The sequence below is a fragment of the Lynx rufus genome, unplaced genomic scaffold (genome assembly GCF_022079265.1).
Source record: "Lynx rufus isolate CCGP_SWC_20201006 ecotype Redwood Valley unplaced genomic scaffold, mLynRuf1.p SCAF_8, whole genome shotgun sequence".
Lineage (NCBI taxonomy): Eukaryota > Metazoa > Chordata > Mammalia > Carnivora > Felidae > Lynx > Lynx rufus.
The window spans coordinates 86,518,891-86,532,675 of record NW_025814896.1 but is presented as its reverse complement, the minus strand read 5'-3'; the positions used below and the strand labels follow the sequence as shown (position 1 = coordinate 86,532,675).

General features: G+C 41.5%; 1 protein-coding gene across 1 annotated transcript in view; it reads right to left on the bottom strand.

The window, feature by feature from the left end:
• Nucleotides 1-13,785, bottom strand: part of ANTXR1 (ANTXR cell adhesion molecule 1) — a 215,069-nt gene that overhangs the window by 149,690 nt on the left and 51,594 nt on the right. Inside the window, exons 4-8 of the mRNA XM_047069742.1 lie at nt 12,874-12,955; nt 12,261-12,294; nt 10,962-11,041; nt 8,024-8,092; nt 6,208-6,288 (exon numbers count right to left, since the gene is read on the bottom strand). Coding sequence (XP_046925698.1) covers nt 6,208-6,288; nt 8,024-8,092; nt 10,962-11,041; nt 12,261-12,294; nt 12,874-12,955 — 346 coding nt within the window. The remainder of the gene's footprint in view (nt 1-6,207; nt 6,289-8,023; nt 8,093-10,961; nt 11,042-12,260; nt 12,295-12,873; nt 12,956-13,785) is intronic.

The window sequence follows — 13,785 nt, the reverse complement described above, 5'->3', positions numbered from 1 at the left end:
TGAATAAATATGCAAAGCATAGCTTTGGACACCATGAAAAACATAACAAATGGGTCAGTCTCTGTGATTGCACTGTTTAGCATCTGACCAGGATGAACGGCAGATAGCATGAAAAAGGTCTAAGTGCCAAGCCAATGATGCCAGCAGTTAGTGCCACTGGGGTTCAAGGCAGGGAGAGTTCAAAGTAGAGGAGAGCCCAGGGCAGGCTCCTTGGAGAAGACAGGACTCAGTAGGGCCTTGAGGTCCAGACAGGCTTTGGGACAGGATTCAGATGGGGCAAAGGAAAAGAAGGGGATTTCCTCCGATCACAAACAAGCCTGACTTAAGAGGACGGCTGCTGTTGTTGAATTGGGCCTCACCCTCTGCTAGCTCTAGAAAAAGGGTTTGTTCAGTAAAGTAAGGTACTTTCCAGGACTGTGGGAATCTGATGTAGATTTTGATTGGAGGAAAACCCTTAGCAATTCCTGAAAAGGTCTTGGAAGATGGGCTTTGCCTTTTGTCATAGCTTTGTTAGGACCTGGGCCAGACTAGGGGGTACAGGTCTTCTAGTTCCCATGAGTGAAAGGGAGAAATCAGCACAGAATCTGGTTTTCATAAATAAAATTATTTCATATGCATCACGGAATAGATTTATTCTTCAGTTTCACTGATGTTACAGCTTCCTTGATAACTGGAATGTTTGTGCCAAAACTTGTGAGAAATCCTTGCAAATATAGTTGTGTTTGCTCAATACTTGTTTATTGTTGATCAAACATGCAGAATGTTCTATGCACTGATTTACCCTCGCTTAATAGGAAGCCCAAGACAGGCTGAAATATTTATTCCAGGGAAATACTCCTAGATGGGCATGGCTTGCTGCCGGCCATTGGGTTCTCCTTCTCATAGACTGCACACAAAGTGGGCACAGCTTGGGGGAAGAGCTGACATCATGGTAACCAGGCCAAGTGTTGGGATTCAAAGTTGAAGACCTATTTCAGTGGTGTCTGAACCCAGCTTTCATGCAGGTTCCCGTTTCACTGCCTGCAGCACTTTTGCAAAGGCAAACAAAGACCCAGGAGACTTGCTGGACCTTTGCTTCATATTTTTGCTTGAGGGCTGGCGCTACACTTACCAGTTGTGGTCAGTGGAAATTCCCCGAAGAAGCCACAATAAGGGAAGGCAAAGGAATAGTTTCTTCCTTTACAGTTTTACTGGCTTTAAAGGCTACAATCTTTCAACCACCCAAAGTTTGTCTTAAAATTTATCAACCATATTCTGCAAAAGCAAGTAGAAATTCTGTCCTCAGAGGTAGAGTCCTGAGCATGTGTGGAAGGAAAGACGTTCTTTTCAGCCTGTGTTGAGCTGCCAGCTTCTCGTGGTGGTAGAACTTCATCTATTGAGCAGAAATCGATATTTTCCAAAGTGCTCCCCCATCTAATAGTAAAAGGTGAGGAGCTCCCCTGCCCACCCACTGTGCACTCTGGTCAGACCACGTGGGGTTTGGCCTTGCCTCTGCTGTGCCTATGTGCACTGCATCACATCATTCATTTCACACTTTTGGTCCTCAGTGTCCCCTTCTCTGAAATGGAGCTACTTCCTGGCCTACCCACACTATTGAGTAGAGCCCTTTGGCCATTCACATTGTGGGCATTAGAGATGGAGGTGAGTGTATTCCGGATCACTGCTCACTGCCATGTGGCCTTGGATAAGCTAGCTAATCTCTGTCCTTATGGCATCTACTTTTGTAGAAGAGATAATGGAATCCACGCTAAATGGTGGTCGTGGGAATCTGATGAGATGCCTATGTAAAATGATCTGCACAGTGTCTAGAACCTCAGAACTCACTGTCATGTTTACTCTCCTAAGGCAATAGAGGCAGGACAAACCCAGACCTCTAACAGCTATGTGTTCTTGGGAAAGTTATCTGAGGTTCAGTTTCTTCATCTGTGGAATAGGAATAAGAACATTTTCTTCACAGTGTTGTTATGATGCTAAAATGGGACCATATGAAATGGGATAAATGAACAACGTCTGGTCCCAAATACGTTATCTGCAGCTGTCGATTTCTCTCTGCCTTTTCCCTGTGTCCTAATGAAGAAAGACTAAAACGGGAAACAAGTGAGAACGTGAAAATAACACATTATACAAATCTAGTAGGTAAGTACATCTCCCTTAGAGTAGAAAGGACTGGGGAACGGTGAGAGACCAAAACATAGGAACCAGTTTGTGGAAGCAGAGAATCCTGGGATTTGCTGAATCCAGGCCCTGGATAATCAGCTCTTGGTAATCCAGTGGTAATTTTCCACTTCCTGACATTCGCGGCTAAGTATTATGGAAAGAGCAGGATCTCTGGAACCAGGCCGGGGTTCAAATTCCCCCTCTCAACCATTATAGGCAGGCAGACTTGGGGCAATTTCTCCGACCTTCCTGCACCTCAGATTCCTCGCCTGTACAACTGGGATAAAACCTTCTTCAGAGAGTGGCTGTGGAAGCGTGTAGCAGAAATGCCGGTGGACAGAAGATGCTCTATAAGGCATTGCGATTTTCCTTTCTTCACAGGCTAACGTCACTATTGATACTGAGTGTGTGTTTATTCATTATTTAGAGGAGATATGGATAAACTGCCACGATTCTAGATTCCCTGAGAGTCTTCATTTCAGGCATCGCTGTTCTATTGTCAGACTTTGTATTGGCTACAGGCTACAGGTTCCCACCGTCCTTAGAGTAAAATAGCATGGCCCTCTAGGCTGTGTGGGATGGAGCCTTTGCCTTCTCACTTCCGGTCCTGCCATTCTCTGCTTCAGCACTGCTCTCCTTTGATTCTGCTGTGCTCCATCATAGGGCTGTGCTCGGCCAGGAATGAACATGCCCATGCTCTTCCGGGGGATGGTGCTACTGCTTTTTTTAGGTCATCTCTTCAAAGGGGCCTGGGCTCTTTGGCAACCCCTTTACTCTCCATCTTGGTAGTTTGTTACTGCTGTTATGCCTTTTATCACAATGTTAACTATACATATTTGTTTAGTTACTTGTTCCTATGCATCCCTCCCACTAGCTGGTACCCTCCACCAGGCCAAGGGCTCCATCTACTTTACTTGTAGCTGAATGGCAAGAGTGTACTCTAGAAGGTTTTCAGCGAGTACTGGATAAAAGAGTAAATATTAGCTTCTGCATCTTGATTTGGGATTTAAACGTAAGGTCATTACGGGCTGGAAACCGTATGAACCATCTGAGCTTGCTGAGAGCTGCTCTGTACTCCTGTTTTGGATAATTAAGCCCAGCCCTATTTTATTATGAGAAAATAACCAGCCACAAAACAACATCCATGGGAACAATCTGGAGTAGATGCTTCCGATTGGGGGGTGGGAGAAAACAAGAGCTTTCTTTTTAGTATCCAGAGGAGAAATGAACCCACGTCTTAAAAATAGCCAACTGTAGGCCTTAATTATTTCTGTCTGGCTTGAGAAAGATGAGCCCTGCCATACTTGTCCCCTTTTCTCTGTCCAAGCAAATGAATTAACAACTGCCATAAACATGGGTTTCAAGTGTTGGAAGGAAGGAAACCACAAGCATAACTCCCAGATAAAAGCTCATAAGAATGTTATCATTCAGCTCAAGTTTGGAGACTGGAGTCTCAAGTTATTATTTTCCCCCCTGTTTTTGGGAGACCATTTTGTGGAAATTCCTTAAACAACTTTGGAGTTATTTCCTTTTGGGGGTGGGAAGAGCTTTCCAAACATCCGGGCTCACATTGAGCTTGGGTGAGTTGCTAAGGTTGAAATATTCAAGGACAACATCAATTTGTGCAGATAGAAACAATTCTAATCCTTTGGGTAGGAACTGACTCTTGAATGATGTGGGCACATGGTTCATAGGAACCTTTGAAGAGGTGAGAGTTGTCCCTGTTCAGAATCCGGCCATCTGAAGGCAGGACTGTGCAGTAGCTGCAGGGGGCTCTTACCTCTAAATGTCCCCCCCCACCCCCTCCCATTCTTCTTCCTATACACATGGACACCGCCATCAGATTCTCTTCTTAAATATCACTTGTTAGATGTTCCAAATGTTTCAGTGATCACACCTACTAAGTTGGAATCAAAACTCCTTCAAAGCTTTTATCAGTCTGGTTCCAAACCAATGTCTAGGCTTATTTCTTATTACTCCTGATCCTTTACCCAAACTCTACCCCCAGACACACAGGTATTATTATTATTATTATTATTATTCTCAGAGTATACCTTTCCTTTTCCCAGACTTTGGGCTGAGGTCATGTCATCTCTTCCCTGGTGCTACCCATCATTCCTCCTTGGTCTTTTATGGATTCAGGTCTGCCCCACCTTCTCATGATGGCTCAAGCCCACAATAATCCACTTCTAAGCTTCATGATCAGCCCCAAACCTGCTATTAATCATGTTTTGCACCATGTGGGTATTGTTTTATATGTTTATTGCAGTTCTTGTTGCTTACATTACCAAGTATGCCACACTGATCCCAGAAATTATTCGGAGCAAGGTTCCCTCACCTGGGGATCCATTATTGGGACTGATAATTCTCTATCTCTCAATAATTGCCACTTTCTGGTGAAAGTAGTTCGAGTTGATTTCTGTTCCTTATAAATAAACACACCTTGAATAAGATGACTGTCATCTGTACATATTTAAGGTAGGAGTTCCCAACCTGAGATGAGATTATTTTCCACAATTCTGAAAATTTAAGGTCACATGTATCAATGTTCTGAAAGTGCACCTGGGGGATTTATTAACAAAAAAACATTCAAAAAATGCAGATTCCTGAGCACCATCTCATACTGTCTGCAATAGAATCTTTTGGGGTAGGGCCTGAAAATTGGTATTGTGAACAAGGTTCCCAGGTGATTTTTATGTATGTTCAAGAAAATCTAGAGGTTTGGGGGAAGTTGACATTAACGTCCATTTTATGATGGGGAAGGGAAGTGGAAGAGGAAATGATTCATATGTCTTGAGTACCTATTATGTGCCTGGAAAAATATTAGGCAATTTTACCAGTGTTATCCCTTTTGATCCTCAAACAGGACTTACCACCAATCCCTTTTTTTAAAATAAGGAAACAAGTGAGATAACCCATCCAAGGATCTACAAATGGTTAAGCCATTGGGCTAGTATTTAAACTCAGATGACCAGCTCCAAAGGTTTTATTTCTCACCCTGCAGGAGTTCTTTGCAAACCTTGGAGGGAGAGAGAGGGGGCCTGATGGTACAGCCACGTCGGAGGTTTCCTAGGTCAGTCTGGGGGAGCTGGACAGATCCTGGTACTGTCTAGTAACCTCTGGATTAAGACCCCCTTGACATCTGAAGGAGATGGTGATCCTCTGAGCTCTGAATTTGCATCCTGGACCCTGAGTCTAGAGTCTGGTGGGCTTCCACTAGAGAAACTGCTGGCCATCTGCCCAATCACAAAACCTAAAAGTGGAGGAAACAGTGCTTCTAGACTTCATTACAGGTCCAGCACACAAACGAGCCTTCTGGCTGTGGCTTTCAAGACCAGCATCATCCAATAGTCCAGCTGAACCAAGGGCCTGGCTTACATATGGCAGTAGAAAAGAGAGACCATGGAAGCCAGTGTCTAGTTCACTGACAGGAAAGGGGTGCTAAAAAACCACTTTTGTGTGTGAGGGATTGTTCCATCCAACCTAGGTTGGGGTGGAAAGAAGGAATGGTGACTGTGAAACCTGGAGAACAATGAAGCCCTCATGTGTGGGGACGATAGGTCTAAAGCTGTGGTTCCAGGAACATCACCTGAGAAGATCTTAAAAATCCTGCTCCAGATGACCTCAGTAGGCAGCCAAGGTAAAGAACCACTGGTCAAAAGTACCTCTGGTGATCAAAAGATATAGATTGAGCCTGCAAATGCTCTGAAGGCAGTTTGCATTCAGTCATGGTTGGGAAAGCTGAGGTCAAGTGCACACCATCAACCAATGTTTCTAGTATGAGAACTGGAGGCACCTGAAGTTTGGCTTGCCACAGCACAGTTTCCTTCAATTTTTAATTTACCTTGTAGGGTAGAATTGGCACAGGAAAATGAGAAGAGAGACATGCGTGAAAGACAGGAGGGAGAAGTGAGACATAACAGATAACAAAGATGTTCAGAGGAGTGCTGTCTCAAGCAGAGAACACCAGGGAGGAGATTGGGGAATTTTCAGTGGATCAAGGGTCAGAATGTGCCCAATGTCCAGTTTTAGAGGAAGTGCTCTACTCACCGAGTGGATGATGCCTTGCAGAGCCTGAAAGCCGTCATTTACAGGAAACACATGGTCCTTACTGTCCGCAATCCGGGCCAGCTGAGAACACAGCAAACGTACAAATACACATGGAGATATGTCAGGCTTGGCCACAGAGAATTTAGTCTAGGGGGCTCCATCTACTTTTAGAACCCGGAGGAACTTGAGGCCTTGGGCCTCACTGAAAAGCCCTTAGTAATAATGAGATTACCAGCAGCCTCTCTGGAGCAGGACAAGAGGATTGGCTCCAGCTTTTACATTTGTTTTAATACTTTTCTCCTTGGGACAAGAGGTAAGATTGCTCAGCTAGATGAACATTTGGCCTGGGTTGATGTATTTATGGATTTGGGGACAGGCCATTGGCTCATTTTTCTCCCATTCACTCAAATTTCTGTTGGCAACTGTGCTTGAATCAAATAGACTCAAATTTCCTTTCAGAGCAACTTTAAAAATAAATTCAAGCTTTGGTGTTGGGTGAGGTCAATGAATGGAGACCCTTACCTTTTGCCCAAATTGCTCATTGAGGAAAGGACCCTTGCAGTTGGTTTGGCTCTCCTGCTTTATGGAGCAGAGGACAGGAGAAAGGAAAATCTGATCTGTGGACTTTTCTACTCCAAATCTCTATAGTTCTGTCACTGCTAAGTCATAGTCAGTTCCAGGACTTTCAGTGATTGCAAAAGTAACACATAATCAATGGGAAGTTTCAGAAAACCCAGGAGTGTTATAAAGGAAAAAAGTTTCTATCTACCTACCTACCTACCTACCTATCATCTATCTAACATCCATCCATCATTTTTCTATTACTGTTAATTTGATACACTATGTAGTCTCTCATACTTCCCCTACCCAAAGGTACACATTTATTTTAAAAGTGTACTCATACTGTTCCCAGTATTTTGTAACCCTATTTTATTGACCTAATAACTTATTATAAGCATTCTTCTATGTCATTAAAGCAAAAAGAAATGATGAACTACAAGGAACATTTATATAAGTTGTTAGCAAAATTTCACATTTTGCATATATATACTAGTACATACTTTTTGTCCACTTGCCAATTACAACTGACCCTTGAACAACGGGTTTGAACTGAGTGGGTCCACTTAACATGTGATTTTTTAAAAATCGATACAGCACAATACTACAAATGCATTTTCCTTATGGTTTTCTCAACAACATTTTCTTTTGTCTAGCTTCTGTGTTATGAGAATACAGTATATAATGCATATAACATACAGAATATGCACTAATCAACTGTTTATATATTATTTCCAGTCAATAGTAGGCTGTTAGTAGTTCAGTTTTGGGAGAGTCAAAAGCTGTCCATGGATTTTTGACTTGCCATGAGGTTGGTACCCCAACCCCTGCATTGTTCAAGACCCAACCATATGTTTATTTTCTCGTATTGAAAATGCACTGAATTTCTAATGGGAGAAAAGAGATGTTTGACATTTAAACAAAATTAGATTCATTAAATTAAATGAAAAAAAAAAACCCAACCAACAAGTTTTCTAATTTTATTCAGCTCTGTTTTGACACCTTGGCAATTTAATATCTACCAAGAAAGTCAACCAAGGAAGATGCTGCCTGGATAGTCTGTGTGCAAAGGCCCCAAGTGCATTGGTGTGGCTTCATGTCCCTTACACATCCAATAATTCTCACCTACTCAAGATTTGTGGAAAAATAACCTATCTAAGGAGTGTTTATGCTGCTGATATACCCTCTGCATGAATACATGTTCTCTATCTTCACAAGCTTAGTATACTCCCCAACCTGAGGAAATCCATGCACATACCTGTGTTTCATTGAAATCCTTCACACCGACACAGTAAACAATTGCACCAAGATCTCGGGATCTGTTAGCCTGGGTCAATGAAGAAAAGCCATTAGAAAGAGAAGTGGCAAACATACTCCTTTTGGGTTAACCAGACTAACTTCCATGATCAGGTATTTATTTATTTATTTAAAAAAACTTTTTTTAATGTTTACTTATTTTGGAGACAGAGAGACAGAGCACGAGTGGAGGAGGGACAGAGTACCTGAAGCAGGCTCCAGGCTCCATGCTGTCAGCACAAAGCCCAATGTGGGGCTTGAACTCATGAACTGTGAGATTGTGACCTGAGCTGAAGTCAGACGCTCAGCCAACTGAGCCACCCAGGTGCCCCAATGATCAGCTTTTATTAAGCACTCCCTATGTGCCAGATACCATCGTGGGGAGGGCAATCCCTGTTCCCAAGGAGCTCATTCTCCAGTAAACATCACAACCTAATGTAATGTGTGATGGACATGAGGGGAGTGATTAGTCTAACAGGAAGCACTAGGAAAGAGCCATGGAAGTAGAGTCTTGATGAAAAGATTTGAAAGACTGGGGGGTGGGGGGGGAGGGGGAGGGTAGGAAAAGGGACTGTAGGCTAAGGTAAGTCTTGTAAAATATTCTGGGGAAATCATTATTCTTTTCCTCTGAAGAATTTTTATTGACATATTTTTCTTCCTTTGTAATAGCAGCATGGTATTAATAGAAAGGATATGATCTTTGGAACTCGATATACCTAGGTTTGGCTTTGCTCTGCAAAGTGTTTGAAGATTCAACAAGATAACATATGTAGAACTCCCTATACAAGGCCTAGAACAACACAGATACTTATAAATGTCAGCACCCTTTGTGAATAAGGCCTTTTTCGTTACCATAAAATACACTGGCTTAATGGTATGGGAATTACGGTCTATATTTGAATAGGTGAACCCATGACCTTATTTACAATTAAGTATTGCGAGGACAACATAATGAATTAACATCCATATTTTGGCTTGATTTTAATATTTCCTTTAGTAAAGGCTCTGATATCTTATTTCCAGGTTCTTCTGTGTTTCAGAATAGAAAATAAAAATTGGAAATCATTGGAATACATAGTAGGTGCTTAATAAATCATTGGTAGTAAACATGTAGTAGGTGCTCAATGTATGCATACTGATTTGAATTGTGCTCCTCTCCCATCCCTCACTTTAGTATTCAGACCTACTTGGTATTCATATATATATATATATATTTTTTTTTTTTTTCTTCATGTTCCAAATATGCCTTGTTGCTTTAAGGATAAAACAAACGTTTAGACACAGTCTAGCTTCAGACTTATCTGTAATAACTTCTGTGACTTTTCCCCTCTAGTTGGATTTTATATAGGATTATCAAAAATGGGATGATTTATTTCTTTATATATCTTGGGCTTTATCTTTCTTTTTCAGAAAGCCTCCTTCTCTTGGCACTGGCACTCCAAATATTTTTCCAAATTTGTATGCGCCATACCTAAAATTCTTTTCTACTAACCCCTATTTTAAGCCTCTGACATCCATCATTTATTTTATATTCAGTTACTTCCTTATTAGGGTTTTTACTTTATTTTGATGATAGTTTAGCACCCAAAATAAGCATTCTGCATTCCCATTGTATAGTTAGTTTCAACTTCAGAATATAGAAATATATTACTTTTCAAATGCTCAGGCAGGGTCTGTCACATTTACTTGTGTGTTTCCCCATTGTGAAAGATCTTTTGTACTAGTTATGGGTAGGGGGGGAAGTAACGTGTTTACCTTTGCCCTTTCCTCATGCCCTTTCCTAGAAGAGGCTTCCAAAAACCAAACATCATTACATGGTAAGTAATGGGCAGCAACTTCACCTATTTCCCTAGTATCAGGCAAAGTGCCCAACACATGCTGAGCTCTCAGTTAACACTGAATAAATGAATGAATGAATGAATGAATGAATGAATGAACAAACAAACGAATGAATGAATGTATACTTATTTGCCAAGAGAGCTGAATTTAAATCAAACAATGGTCAAGAACTTGAGGTAAGTGTAATGCTCTAATTAACTGCTCCCCCAGAGGCCAGCATGTCCTTCCTCACTGCCTTTTTCCTTATTGTATTTCTTTCTAACTTGGTCCGAATGAACCTTTGTCACCTTGTCGGTAATGGTGAACTAGCTTCTTGGGCCAATTATACACGTAGTTCAAATCTAAGACTAAAAAGGAAAGGATTTCCTAAATATAAGCATTACTTTTCAATTCCTGAATAAATACATAAATATAAAAGAGTTTCCTGAAACTCTTTATTCAAACCGAAGGCTTCATGTAGAATCTTTCACTTGCTTTAAACAGTACTTTTTTCTTTCACTTGCTTTGAAGAGTACTTTTTGAGAACATAAAGAAAAGGAAGAAGAAACACCGCAGGAGCAATCACAATGTCCTTTGTACCAATTAATGTTCGACTTTGCTTCTCAGAGTGAGAATCTCCATGATTAATATGTTCTAACAAGACTGGCTCTTACATATGTCAATACTTCTTTTCCCTCCTCCTGTTTTTAGGAGAAATGGAGAGAAAATGGTACCAATGTTTTTGTTTAAAAGTGATATATAGTATTTCAAAACTGCCGGATAAATATAATGCTTTCAATAAAGTCATAGTAGACAACTTTTATCCCTCCAAACACAGAGTAATAGGCGAATATTTTGAAAGGGGAAAAATATCTATCATGTGTAAGATACAAGGGTTCACTTTTTAAAAATGAATTATTACTACTATTATTATTATTATTTTTACAAATGACACCTATTTTACCCAGGGATTTTACAAAGACACCGATCATGTTGTCTGAGTAGAAAGATTGCAGTCCATTTGAGGAGGAAGAAGCCTTGTTTCCATGTCTGTGTTAGATACAGCCCAGGCCATTGCTTACCTCCCTCTCTGAATAGAAAAAGAGGTCTTCATGGAGTTCCCCATCGGTCAAAGCAATGATGACGCTGGCCGTCCTGTATCCTGCTCAACACAACACAGACCCACTCAGTCCATCCCGCCGCACGCAGGGAAACCCCCTCAGCCCTGGGGTTGATCTCTTATAAGCTCAGTCACCTGAGGTCAATATCGTGAGAACCAGCAACTTTTTTTTCAGGACTAGAAGCAAGTTCAGCATGGAGAAGCATGCATCTTCGTGTGGGGACCACTCTTGGGGGAGTAGGTTTTGTTTGTGGATCTCTCAGTCTTATCTCAAAAAATGGCCAAACCTGCTGAAATGGTCCCTGGACTGATATCTGGGAGTAGCTTCGGTGAATCAAATTTCTATTATTTTCTATTAACAGTCCATGTGACTGAGGTCAAGGCCTGGGAGGAAACTCTACCACCTGGGCTGTTCAGGAGTCTTTCTCACATGCTGTAGTTGACCTTATACATCACCCCTTGAAGAAGTGGGCAAGGAGTTATAGCCATCATGACTTACAAGATGAATGGAAGTTATCATAGCAGTTGGCAAAACCTACTAGAATTCTTTCAGTGATTTTTAGACTTCTAGTAACATTGCTGATGATTGGTTTATACTAACAAGTGTTTGTGTCGATACTGGGTCTGTTCTATTTGTTGTAGTTGAGAGGGAAATAGGAAGTAGATACCTCTACAGGCTTGGGAGAAAAGTCCCCACTGTAATATTGGATCTCTTTCAAAAGATTTGCCTCAGATAAAGAAATACTATCCATGAAGGACACTGCAGTAATAGTAATAACAGCTAAAATTATAACAAGTATTTTTTCTGTATGTTAAATACTCTGTTAAGTACATCGTATGCATTTTTTTTTCATGTAAATCACACTGGTATCTTCATCTTAATATCATATCCAATCACAGTAGTGAAGAGGCTTGGAGCTTGGGAATGGACAAAAAAAATTAAATTTGACATAAGAATCCAAGACTTTACTAACCTTTCCAAGTATTTATTAGTTTAATGAATTCAACATGCAAGCTGTTCATGGGCATTATAGACTGTGACCCATAATTTTTTCATTATTTTTATATAACTTTTTTTGGCATCAACAAGACAGAATTTGACCTGGTGTGCGTCACCTTGCTATACATTTCCTTCTATGTGATGATCTGTGTAGGGTTATGGGCAATGTCATATAAACCTGTTGTAACATGAAATTACTGAAACACTTTATCAGAAGCAAACACAGAAAAAAAAGTTTGATAATTCATATTATTGTCTCACCTTGACTGTTTTCATAATAAATCTGCTCACTGGCCTGAAAAACACACAGAAGAGACATTAGACACACAGCCTCTGTTTGCCATTCCGAGCGCCATAGTGGGCAGCGGGCTCTGGTGCTCGATATATAGGCTGGCTCGGTCTTGATTCTTTATGCGATGCACCCAGGCTTCGCTCAAATACCAATCGACGGCATTCATCTGAAGTTACCCTGACACTTAACCCATATACCTGTGAACGTGGATCCATGTCTTACTTGTCACCTGTCACTTGGACCTGTCTTCCTTAAGACTGAAGTCATTGACATTCTGTCTCAACCACTGATGCACCATATGGAAAAGTTTACCCCGGGAATGCCGGGGACTTGTGTGTGGCATGATTGGTAAGTGTCAGCCAAGCATTAGCTAACAAGTCCTTTACCAGGATCAGGGAAGAATCAAGGAAACTCACTTCTTTTGGATAGGGTTAACAGTGTACAAGCTTGCGGGAAAAATTTGTTTACCTTCTTGCCATTGGGTGTTGTTCTGGTACATGTGTCTTATCTCATCAGCCAACCTTATGTTAATGTTTCCCTGTCACACTTTATATTTAGAGTGGAAAACGGTTTTAAAATTACCCTTTCAAATCCTTCATGCATGTAAGTGTCTCCTCCCGGCAGGACCTTCTGGAGTTCTTCTAGGCCCTGACGGATCTGTTCCCTGAAATCCAAAGACACCCTGTTAGTCTTCTTAGAGCCTCTTATGCTTTCCTGTGGATAGACAGATGCATTAACCTTTATCTTATCTCTGTGGGTACTGCCATATTATCCTAACGGTCCCCCAAAAGCATGTCGGAGAAAAAGTCTTTATAGTACGTTATCCATTCAGGGTCAGCCGTAGTGCGGGGTAAGTGAAATCTCAAGGATTGAGAGAAAGGAGCCTTTTGCAGGAATATCCACCTGCTCAGAAGAGTTTTCAGTCCTTAACAGGACAAAGTTTTCATTCTACATTGGAGATGAATCCTAAAATGCAACTGCTCCTGAGGGGACACACGACAACTCAGGCAACTTTATATCAAGATGCAAATGGCTCATGTGAGTTGGAAAGAGGGGAACACCAAGAGCTCAGGGCAAGGCTGCCACAGGGACTGCGGGTGGGAGTGGCAGGCGTCCGGAGCAAACTCTGCCACCCGCACGGATGTGCCAAAGGAAAACATGTAGTCAGCTTTGAAAATAAAAGTCCAGGCAATCTACGCTTTCCAGGACAGCCAAGAGTGTTTTCTGTGGGCTGGTCCCTGTGTTTTCTTACTCTGGTTGCTCAAGGTGGTGGGGGAGGGTAGAAAGGGGAAGTGGTTATGGCACTGGGAAAACATCCAACTGGTAGTGGGAAATGTGGATGGTCTGGGGGCCAAAATGAATCTTTGTGGACCATTCTCTCTGGGATTTAAGATTCTATATCCATGTTCCTGTCTTTTAAATAGCTCCATACCATGCTCAAAGGGCAAGAAAGTGTAATTTATTCCTTCCTTCCTTCCTTCCTTCCTTCCTTCT